This window comes from Olea europaea, chromosome 13 (genome assembly GCF_002742605.1).
Source record: "Olea europaea var. sylvestris chromosome 13, O_europaea_v1, whole genome shotgun sequence".
In the NCBI taxonomy this organism is placed as follows: Eukaryota; Viridiplantae; Streptophyta; class Magnoliopsida; order Lamiales; family Oleaceae; genus Olea; species Olea europaea.
The window spans coordinates 1,355,515-1,368,098 of NC_036249.1; the positions used below are offsets into that span (position 1 = coordinate 1,355,515).

Here is a 12,584-nt window from a genome sequence, read left to right on the forward strand (position 1 = left end):
CAGTAGTGATCCATGCACTAAAGACTTGGAGACTATCACCATGGAGGCATTATCTAAAATGAGTTAAATATGAGGCAATGTGGCTCGAGCCAATCAATGACCACGAGTGTGCATTTCACTATCATCTCAAGAAAGCTAATGTAGTTGCTATAGCACTGATGAGAAAGATAGTAGGACAAGAGGCAGTCTTACGTACTATTTAGAAGTAGTTATTGAGAGACAAACAATCTCGGAATTTCAGCACTCTTGGTAAAACATACTTTATGGCTTGCATCATGGAGTCTCGGAAGAAGAGAGCCAAACTTACAATGTATTGAAGAAGAAATCGACACTCTGAAAAGGGCTGACCCTTAAATTTTGGATTCCCGGTATGACATTTTAAAATGCTATCCCTTTCGTGTAATTAAAAACATATATTAAGGAAAAAAATATTTCAATAATATTATTTCATTGTAAAAATATAACATTTAAATATTTGCTTCTTTTTTTTTTTACATGTCATGAATAAAAAAAAGTACAAGTAAAGTTCAAAAGCAACGCCCAACTTCATCAAAATATATATGTCATCTACAAAGAACTGTCTAAGCCACTAACCTCTTCGTGCAATTTCATACGAGCAAATCTTGAAATAAAAAATAGCGAATACCATTTTTAAGCCTTAAAATGCAACAAATCATGTAAAAATATTTCTTCTTGCATTTCTAGAAGCAAATTAACCTACTAATTAAACTTTCGTAGTCAATATATTTTAGCAAACCTTGTTCAATAGATAGCTGGCTCATTCAATTATTCTTGTAATATGGTTGATCGCAAATAAGATTTTAATAACTTCAATTTTGAAAAACTTCTTTTGACATATGCAACAGTAATATGAATTATCTATGGAATTCTATAAGCAATAAATGTATTTGGAAAGCAATCCGATTTTTTCAAATAAGTCAATATATCAAAAGTTTTCTTTATTTCTTTGGATTAAAGATATTGCAAAATTTTTAACTTTTAAAACAAATCTTTGTCATCAAGTTTGCAAAAAATTGCATGTCATAGAACAATGTCAATATGATCACTAGCTATCTCTTGATTTTATGTCACGATTATCCCAAATTCTTGTATAATAGATGTTGAAAGGAGTGGACGTATTATGAATTAAACCATCTACATCTTCGTTATTATCATTTATGTTAGGAGATTCATCATCAACATCTTCACATATCTTTTCTTAGAAATTTTATCATCAACATTGTCATTTTCATTTTGTCTTAATTCCTCAGCATCTTCATTTTCATCATTTTCACTTTTACTAGTTCCAAGTACTTGGTCCATATTTTTCGCTTCTTTAAAAATAAATCTATGAAGAGCGCCTTTTTGAGACTCTATCAACTCCTCAATTTTTCTCTTTTTCATTTGTTTTCCGAATTTTGATTGTTGTTTTTGAGGATACATTTTAAAATTTTATTTTATGGTAACAATAAAAATTATAATAAAAGTATATAAAGTTCAAAAGAGATTTGAAAAAAAAAGGAAAAAAAAAAAAGATAGCACCTAATTAAAGATCGAACTGGCAAAAGCTTTATAAGCTTAATTAAAGCTATCTTGAATCTTCAAAAACCTAAGTACCACCAATCAAATGGAAGTGTAGAAGAATTAGGAATTATAAGAAATAAAATAATATTAAATAAGAGACATTATTTGTTTATTTGTCTTATCACTTATCCTTTCAGAACAAAAAATATGAAATAGTAATTAACGAGTGGACAACCAACACCAATAGAAAGACGATGTTACGAGATTGTATTATTGTATAGCAAGCAACAAAGACGAATGGTAGAGTTTCTTCTCTTGTCTATTTGATGATTTTTCGTGGGTTAAAGCGTGGAAGAGAGAGAAATGACGAAAAAGGATGCTAGGTTAGTTTTTCACTCTTCACTTTAATCACTTGAATCTTTGACTGTTTATTGTCTTGTTGGATCAGTAATTGGTAGGACTAGTAAAATAGATAGTTTCATTTCATTTTTTTTTGGAAAATAAGATAGTTAAAACTTGAAAAATAATTTTTTTAATAATATGTTAAATTAAAAAATATTAATATAAATATTTGTACTCTTTTTTATAAATATTTTGTCCTTTAACTTAACATAATAATAATTTAAAATTTTAAAATTAATAAAACATTTTAAATATGTAATTATAACAAGAATGTTTTGGTGCCCTTACAATGACGCCGCCTTATGCAACCGCTCAACTTTTGCCTCTGACTGTGAAATGGAAGGATTACATGAGCTTGTTCAATAGTGATTTTGAGAATTAATTTTTTGACAGTTAGAGAGAAAAGTGGGTCTTACCTGTGAGAGAAGAAGTAAAAAATGACCACTGAAATAATAAAATAACGATTAAAAAATAATTTTTTGGGGAGAAAAATTAATATCAAACATGCACATCTCGAGACAAAGCCTTGTACTTTATATGCAAATTATATGTGACCGATCAAAAGGATCTAAAGAAAGCAAGTTTGGGGGCAGCTCACAACAGTCAGAGTACCAACATTCGAAGATCATTTTTCTTGTTTGGTGATCTTAATGCTAATTAACGATTTTTATCAAAGTCTTGAAGATAACATTTATGTTGATGGAGGCTTGGCAAGAGATCAGTAAAGCTTTAGGAATTTTTGAGGTCATCACCTGTTATGTCTCACTAACGTATCAAAGTAGGTCTAGGCATTTTAATCGAAACCAAAACTCTCGAACCGAAACAGAACGGGAATAGAAGGTTTCGGTCCGGTTCCCCGAAAAAATAAATTAGGAAATGGAATGAGGGTTCGATTCGGTTCTTGGTTCCTAAATCAGAATCGTGGGTACTCGAATGAACCAATTTTTATAAAAAAAAAAATTATTTAAAATTTATTGGTTGGAAAAAACATATAAAACCTAGAGATCCTAATTTTGGTAATAACTAGTCTAAAACTTTAAACTCCAACCTAAAATAATAAGATTGATTCTTACTTTTTTACATTTCACCTTACATCAGAATGTTGTATCTCGGAGGTTATGATATGTTAATATTTACAATTTGAGCTTTTTATAAATAAAAAATTTCAAATAGATTATAATATAAGTTCATGAATCAAAGCGTTCATTCTTTTGCAATCCAAGCTTTTTACTTTCTTGTATCATTAATAAATTTAACTGATTTTTTAATTATTTCATGATGCGTGGTAATTGAATTTGATATATTCATTGCTCATGTCGTGTTGTACCTTTTTGTTATCTTGAGTTCGTGATTCTCTTTTTAAATATTTATTTTTTATTCAAAAAGGGTAAGTTCAATATGTAGACAGTAATTTTTTGATACTATATTAACTATTTATTTATTTATTTATTTATATCAGTTGGTTTTACAAGTAGAAGAATTCAAGCATTGTTCATAATTAAATTACATGCCTAGTATGCATCTCTTAGAGATCGAATAAGATTTATTAAGAAAAGTGATTTTCCTCAAATTATAATTTCATTTTTTATTTTTATTTTTCTCCTATTTTCGTGACTTTTAGTATCCAATATTTTGCTTTTTGAAGATTTTTTAACTGGATTTTCTCCATTGCACATATATTTTCAAGTAGCAGCGTATTATGTATATGTACAAGGGGTTTATGTGAAATATTTATTAAATAAATGTATATAAAAATGTTATGGGTAGAACTGAAATTGAATCGGAGCCTACGATTTGGGTTTGAGTTTGGTTCCAGTATTTACAAAGATCGGAATGGTTTCATTTGCGAAATACCCAAAACATAATGGGTGATTCTGGGTATTTCAATGCCCGGACCGACCCACCTGATGCCCAGGCCTATATCAAAGGCACAAAATACACTCCGATGTTTTCGACCCCTCATCTCGTGCAAAAAGTACCAATAATGTCCTTGAAGGTCGTGCAAACTAGACCAAATTCGGAAAATAGCAAGCGAGAAATATCGTAAGTTTCCTCTAATCGCTCGCAGGTGCAAGCCATTAGTAGTGTTTGTTTGCTCAATCGAGCAAACTCAAATTGTATGCCGTTTCTTTCCTTTTGTGCCCTCTCATTTTAGCATGTCGTCTTGCCTTGCTCCTACTTGCAAGCAAAGTCAGTAGCATTGCTTCCCTTCTTCTTATTCTCTCTTGCAGAATAAGAAATCCATCAAGCCCAACAAATACACAGCATCAGTAACAAATCTGTCATGTGGCCCATTTTCACCAGCAGCTGGCCATCTAAGTCCTGATATGCAAAAGACAATTTCTGATACACAAGACTAGCTATCTACTGCAATTATAACAGAATAATGTGATGTGTAATTTTTTCTTTTGCTGCATGTATAGAGTTGGTTAGGTTGGAATATTCCTTTTGTCTCCTCTATGTGTATATAACGTAAGGTGCCTCTTGTGTATAATTCAATTTTTCAGTAAGTTGATGAATATAGAATGAGAATTTCTCTTCAATCATTTCAGTTCATTTCCTAATTCAGTGTTTTACATTTCATCATTTTCCCAAATTTACATGGTATCAGAGCTTTAATGGCGGCTCTTGAGAATACATCTTCACCTCCTATTGAAACTCCTCTCGAGAATACATCTTCTTTCCTTCAATCAAAGACCAACCAACATACCAATTTTGCAGACCCACTTAATCCTTTTTCGCCTTGAAACATCAGATAACCCAGGAGCAAATCTTGTTTCTGATCTGTTAACTACAAACAATTATGAAACCTGGTCACGCTCGATGCAGCGTGCTCTTAGAGCCAAGAACAAGCTTGGCTTCATCAATGGAAAAATTTCCAAACCTCTCAATCCGACAGATGATCTGTTTGAAGCTTGGGCAAGGTGCAATGACATGGTAATTTCTTAGATTCATAATGCTATCAGTCCAGAACTTCGGTCTAGTGTTGCCTTCATGGATGATGCCTCTGGGATTTGGAATGAATTGGCTGAACGCTTTTCTCTGCAGAATGCTCCACGTATTTACCAACTCAAAAGAGCACTGGTCAATTTGTCTCAAGAGGGAGATTTTGTTAGTGTTTATTATGGTAAACTAAAAGGTATTTGGGATGAACTTGCTATTTATGACCCAATTCCAGATTGTCATTGTGGAAAGAAAGCTTAAGGTATTGGTTGATAGATATCATAGAGACTGCACTTTTCAATTTTTGATGGGCCTAAATGATGTTTATGAACATACCCGAGACCAAATCATGCTTATTGAGCCACTTTCCCATGTCGATAAAGTCTTTTCGTATGTTCAACAGAAGGAAAGGCAACGACAAACTACCTCCACTCTTGCTGGTTCTGACTCTGTTGCCTTTTACACCAGAAACACCAATCCCAATTTTAAACCTCAAAACCCACAAAATACTGATCCCAATAAGGAAAGGCCATACTGCAAATTCTGTAAAATCCCTGGTCATCATTTTGAAAAGTGTTTTAAAGCTAGTAATGCAGAGGCACCAATTTGCAGCCATTGCAATATGACAGGACACATGGTAGACAGATGTTATAAGTTACATGGCTACCCAGCGAGTCATAAAATGCACAACAAGTCTAAGGGAACTGGAAAATTTGCTAATCATGTTTCTGTTCAGAGCATGGACATTAATGGGGAGGATAATTGTGATAGCGTTTCTTTGACCAAAGATCAATAGAATGACCTCATGGCTTTGTTCAAACACAAGGACTCTCCTACAACTTCACATGTGGCTAACCAGATTCAATCTCTGCTTCCTACTAGTTCTTCTAACTCTCAATCCACTCCTATGTCTGGACCTTGCATCCTGGACAACGATTGGGAAGGGTAGGATGGAGCGTGGCTTGTACTACCTACAGCTTGACGAGATCTCCCCTAAAGCTCTCCAACATGCCGTCTCTCGACTTTCTTGCAATTTAAATTTCTCTTCAGCTTTTGTAATCAACAAACTCACTGAGCATGAGTTATGGCACTATCGCTTAGGCCATATTGCAGATGCTAGACTCGGGCTTATAAAAGACTCGTTTGTAACTGCATCTTTAAACTTGAAGTCACAAACTTCTCTTCCTTGCTCTAACTATTATTTGGCTAGGCAACACAAATCTTCTTTTTCCTTAAGTGAGCACAAATCAGTTAATTTGTTTGAATTAATTCACTGTGACTTGTGGGGGCCCTATTCTGTCACTTCACATGATGGTTCTTCATATTTCTTATCCATCATTGATGACTTGTCACGTAGTACATGGGTATACATGCTCAAACACAAATCAGACACTAAGAAATGCCTTGTGTCTTTTACCAACCTAGTTAAAAATCAATTTGGAACTAGAATAAAAATACTTCTGAGTGACAATGGAACAGAGTTTCACCTTAATGATTTTTACTCCCAAAAGGGAATCATTCATCAAAAAACGTGTGTCGAAACCCCACAACAAAATGGAGTCGCTGAAAGAAAAAATCAGCATTTGCTTAATGTAGCACGAGCCTTATTGTTCCAATCTGGTGTTCCTGTCAAATTTTGGTCAGAATGTATCCTCACAGCTACTTACATCATAAATCGTACTCCTACTCCATTATTGCACAACAAGAGCCCTTTTGAAATTTTGTTTGGCGTCAAGCCTCAATACAACCACATGAAAGTGTTTGGTTGTTTAACTTTTGCTTCTACTCTCTCACAAGGCCGCAAGAAATTCGATCCTAGGAGCAGACCTTCCTTTTTTATTGGTTATCCTTTCGGCGTCAAAGGTTACAAGTTACTTGATTTACAATCTCACACCATCTTTATCTCTCGCAATGTCATTTTTCATGAAACGGCGTTCCCTCTTAAGTCTTCTACACCTATTCCTTCACATCAATCTTTCCCTAATCAACATGTTATCACAAATCCTATACCAGACAATTCTTCATTTTCTCTTTCTCCACCTACTTCTATTACCTCCACTCAATCTCCCATAATTCACTCAACCGATTCCCCTGCACCTCACTCTTCCGATTCTCCCATTTCTCACTCCAGTCCTACATCTTCTCCGCAAACAACATCTTCACCTGTTAGGCTTGTTGAACCATCTCTTCGCAGATCATGTAGGACTAGAAATGCTCCTCAATATTTACAAGATTTTCATTGTAAGCAAGCTGTTTCTACATAACCTGTACGAGCCACTTCCACCACTTCTTCTCCTTCACTGTCAAGGGTCAAGGGACAAATTTCAGTGAAGCTGTAAGGAGTCCCCATTGGGTTAAAGCTATGGATAATGAGTTGATGGCTCTTGAAATCAATAACACTTGGACACTCACTGATTTACCGCCTGGCAAGGAGGCAGTGGGTTGTAGGTGGGTTTACAAAATCAAATATCATGCTGATTGTAGTGTCGAGAGATATAAAGCGAGGTTGGTAGCTAAGAGATTTACACAACAAGAAGGAATAGATTATCATGAAACATTTTCCCCCGTAGCTAAGTTGGTTACCATTAGATCTCTTTTGGCCATTGTAGCCATTAAGGGGTGGCACTTGTATCAATTCGATGTTAACAATGCCTTTCTCCATGGAGATTTAGATGAGGAAGTGTATATGAAGAGACCACCAGGCTACGCTAAAGGAGAACACAAACAAGTTTGCAGGTTGAATAAAAGTCTTTATGGCTTGAAACAAGTCTCGAGACAATGGTATGCAAAATTTTCCAGTCTATTGATTCAATTTGGTTATATCCAATCAAAGGCAGATTACAGCCTCTTCACTCAAATTAAAGACTCTACATTCACTGCTCTCTTAGTTTATGTAGATGACATTATCGTGGCAAGTACTTCTATGAACTCTATTCATGCTTTACAAGCCTTTCTAAGTGATCAGTTTCAAATTAAAACACTTGGCGCTCTTAAATATTTTCTTGGCATAGAAGTGGCTCGATCAGATCAAGGAATACATATTTTTCAAAGAAAATATGCTCTTGACATCCTAGCTAACTCGGGTGCCCTTGGTGTTAAGCCTTTGAAGCTTCCAATGGACCCTAATTTGAATCTGAGCAAAACCACAGAGGAGTCTCTTACAGATCCTTCTATGTATCGCAGGTTGGTAGGGCGTTTGCTCTATCTTACTATCACCAGACCGGACTTGAGTTATGCAGTCCACAACTTGAGTCAATTCATGGATTCACCAAGGCTTCCACATCTTCAAGTTGCGAACAACATTTTGCGCTATTTGAAGAATGCTCCTGGCCAAGGGATTTTATTTCCCTCTTCATCTTCACTGACTTTACAAGCCTTCTGTGATTCTAGTTGGACCTCATGTCCTGACTCTAGAAGATCAGTGACAGGTTATTGCATTCTCCTAGGACAGTCCTTAATCTCATGGCGCTCAAAGAAACAGACCATTGTATCTCGATCATCTGCAGAAGCCGAGTACAGAGCCATGGCTAGCACTTGTTGTGAGATCACTTGGCTAAAATATCTTCTTCTTGATCTCCAGATTCCTCATATCCAACCAGTTGTGTTACATTGCGACAACCAAGCTGCCTTACATATTGCAGCCAACTCGGTGTTTCATGAACGCACAAAACACATTGAATTGGACTGTCATCTTGTACGAGATAAAATTCAAGAAGGCTCTATCATCACTAAACATGTTAGAACACAATTTCAACTTGCAGACTTGCTTACCAAAGCTTTACCTTCCTCTCTTCTCTTTGCTTATATGTCCAAGATGGGAATAGTTAACATCTATTCTCCATCTTGCCGGGGGCTCTTGCAGAATAAGAAATCCATCAAGCCCAACAGATACACAGCATCAGTAACAAATCTGTCATGTGGTCCATTTTCACCAGCAGCTGCCCATCTAAGCCCAGATATGCAGAAGACAATTTTTGATACACAAGACTAGCTATCTACTGCAATTATGACAGAATAGTGTGATGTGTAATTTTTTCTTTTGCTGCATGTATAGAGTTGGTTAGGTTGGAATATTCTTTTTGTCTCGTCTATGTGTATATAACGTAAGGTGTGTATAATTAATTTTTCAGCAAGTTGATAAATATAGAATGAGAATTTCTCTTCAATCATTTCTGTTCATTTCCTGATTCTGTGTTTTACATTTCATCATTTTCCAAAATTTACATATATGTATGATAATTAAATATTTGATTTTATTTTATTAATCTTTGAAGCTACAGTATCCATATTTTCAATGATATGCAAAATCAAGGATAAAAGAAACATAAGGTTTATTTATTACTGAATTAATGTATATTATATAAATCTCGCACAAGCAATTTTTCTGGAATTGTATATTATGTAAATGCCACCGAAAGCTATTTTCTAGAATTGTAAGGAAACACGAAATTAGAAGGAGAAGTCCATAAAAATATAACTTGCTGCTAGTGCCTCAAAATTTGAAGTTCAGCGATAATTTTACGTATGTTCATTTCATAACTTCTGCACATCGTAATTCATGTGATGAAATCATACAAATGGTCATTTTATTTTACATCATAGCCAACAAATATGAAATTGATTTGACAAATAAAATATATTTCAAATTCCACATGCAGATGGATTCATAACATAAAGGAATAAATTTTAGACATGTTACACTGAATTTAATTTATTATCTTTATTAGATCCAGTTACAATAGCAACACTTAATCATTCACTAACCAAGGACCCCTTCTAACTTGAGAAAAGAAGTGAGTATACGAGAATACTCAATAGGACACGAGTATTACATAGTCCCAAATAAAAATATAAACTCTTGCATCAAAATAATAATAACGTATATCGTATCTTTAAAAATCTGATAAAAGCTTACATCATATCATATCGCGTAAATTCATCGGCATAATCTTTATTAACAAGAAGTAATAAAATTAAATGGAACAAATCACTTGCACCTCAAAATCCTACCTTGATTGATAAAAAGAGGTTTTTTTTTTTTTTTAAATTTAAAAAAGGCAATAGTTTTACGATTTAAGAGGGTTTTTGAGCCCCAATTTTATGAAAAGTGTATTTTATAATAGTAGATTAATGGAAAATGTGTAGTTGAAAAATATGAAAAAGATTTTTATTTACTTGTAATATTATTTTAATGAATAATGCATGATTGAAAAGAAGAGAGAGAAAAATATATTTTTAGAGAATAAATATCAAACAAGATGTAAGACTTTTCTCCGATATAGTGCGTGTATATCCAACTTTTATTCCGAACTTGAAATATTTATTTAAGGTAGACAAAAATTCTTTACTTGTATACTATCAATGATATTTGTATTACAACATAAAGCCACGTGTTTTTCCACGTAAGTGGCTCAATTTATTGGTTTGTCTTTTGATGAGTACGTTTCTTCAATTCATTTCAAACTCAAACAAGATAGTTTACCTAATTTTAAACCAAGGACAGCTGATATATTGATAGCACAATGTCATGATTTCTGTGTATTATGCCAAGAAAATTGGCCATAATATATTATATAATAGTTCATTCAAACCTTTGAAATTATTATTAATTTTTTTTTCCCTTTCAAGTGTAATCTACACATCAAAAACAAATCATAGCCAACTAAAAAGGTATTTCTCCATTTCAACCAGAAGTACATGTGGCTGAATTGGAAAGATTTTTGAATCAATATTAACTGAATTAATTAAGAGTTAAGGTAATATCATTCAACCTCAATATCATGGACATAACTTATTTGAAATAATTATTTCTCGAGTTCAAGGTGGTTTATTTAATACAAGCTACATAATGAACCCAAAAATTGTATATTAATTCTAGCTCTATCTTTTCAATTGATTTGTCAATCTTTGAGATCGAAATGTTCCGAATGTTCCTTGAAATTCTTGCTCCCAACTAGTACATTCCAAAATCACCGTTACTCATGCATCTTTCCCCCTAGCCATGATGGAACGATATTGGATCAAATGACAAAGGAGGGGACTTTCTCTCCCTAGTCAAGGCATTCAGTCTTTCCAAGCTCAAAATTTTGTAGTATAGTCTTGCTAGAAAGACAACACGTTAGCTGTAATGCCCTCGACTGATTCTAAGGTTCAGGAAAGGATGCTTTTAACATCAACTTTTGAAGTTACGAGCTGGAGGAAGTCTTCTTTTATTAAAGGTCAAACCCCAACCTTGAGGGCCCCCATCGCCCCGCCCCTAAAGCTTTGTGAGGGAGATAAATCGCGGGATGTACTCCAACAGGTCAGAGAACAAGAGCTGTCTGTACACTGCACCTACAAGGAGTCCAATTCAATGTCTTAGGAATAGAACCCCCACACTGTAGCTGCGAGCAAGATTTGAGATAACCTCACTCCTATCGTTTGCATCACTGGGCTATGCCCGGGGGGCAAGTCTTCTTTTATTTCTCAACACTGAAGTAAGGAATTCATGGGCTATTTGTCCCCCAATTAACACCTATGAAGGCCTTACGTGGGCATAGCTTCACCGCTGGCCCCTTTTGGTCCCCAACCACCCTACATGTACAGGGTTATTTTTGCCAAATATTTTACAGGTATTCACATTAGTGGGGGCCGCGTTAATTTTTTATTTTTTTTATACATGTAGGGCCCTCGCTACAGTGAGGGCCCCTGTATAAACCCTGTAGAAAAAGCCCTGTACAATGGGCTTTTTCCTTTGGTCCCAAATCTTTGGGGTTGATTTTATATATATAGCATTGAAAACAGTTAATTCTTCACACACAAGACAACCTGGTTTCCAGCAAAAAAATGTGTTTTCTTCTCCTAGCCATTCTCTCTCTCAAAAAGTTTTTCTCTCACATCTTCTTTCATTCAAGGTTGGATACATTAGTCTCTTTCTTGAATTTAATGTATTTCGTGATATTGTGTTTTGGTTTAGGATGTTGGAATTCCAAATTACACAGGAATGTTTGGTGAATCCCCCTATGCTCCTCTAGAATTGGAAGATTTCCCAGAAGTAAATTTACCTGAAATTACAAAGCTGTCCAAATCTGAAACACTTGGCGAATTCGACAGATATAAGGAGTACGTAAATGGGTTCACGGCGTTGGAAGAAATTTATACTTTATGTTCTACACATGAGAACTCGAGCAAATCAAATTTTGCATGTTAATTAAAATCTATTAGATGCGCCTAATTATTGTGTTACCGAGGATATAATCTTTATAAAGGGATTATTTTTTATTTTTTTATTTTTTTGAGTTTCTTTGTTATAAATGAGGGCGGTTTTTTTATTTTTTATTTTTATTTTTATTTTTGCAAAGCATTGGGCGATTGGTTAATAATTTTTTCTAATTTTAAAGTGTATTTTTTCCCATAAGATAGTCATTTTTTTTAAAAGATAAATATATTGATTGTAACTTAAATATAAACTCTAGGTTAATATAATTCCATGTCTTTCAAAAAATATATATACACTCGAATGATCTAATAAGCACCGGTATTCATATTATGTTTAGCATCGATGATGCATCTATAAACATGTTGGTTGATAACTTGATGGTGGGACCTCAACATTTGAATTAAATTGAAAATTCGTTAATGAATTTATATGACACGTCACCGAATGTATATGATTTAATAAGCAAGGTGTTCATCATATATTAAGTACCAATGATGTGTCTATAATGTACAAATTC

General features: G+C 34.1%; 1 protein-coding gene across 1 annotated transcript; it reads left to right on the forward strand.

The window, feature by feature from the left end:
- Window positions 1-3,790: 3,790 nt before the first annotated feature.
- On the forward strand, window positions 3,791-5,665 carry LOC111408153. The gene is made up of 5 exons (XM_023037955.1): window positions 3,791-3,969; window positions 4,082-4,116; window positions 4,682-4,850; window positions 4,893-5,037; window positions 5,105-5,665. Exons 1-5 carry the CDS (start codon window positions 3,791-3,793, stop codon window positions 5,663-5,665), a joined length of 1,089 nt encoding a protein of 362 aa, XP_022893723.1.
- The last annotated feature ends 6,919 nt before the right edge of the window (window positions 5,666-12,584 follow it).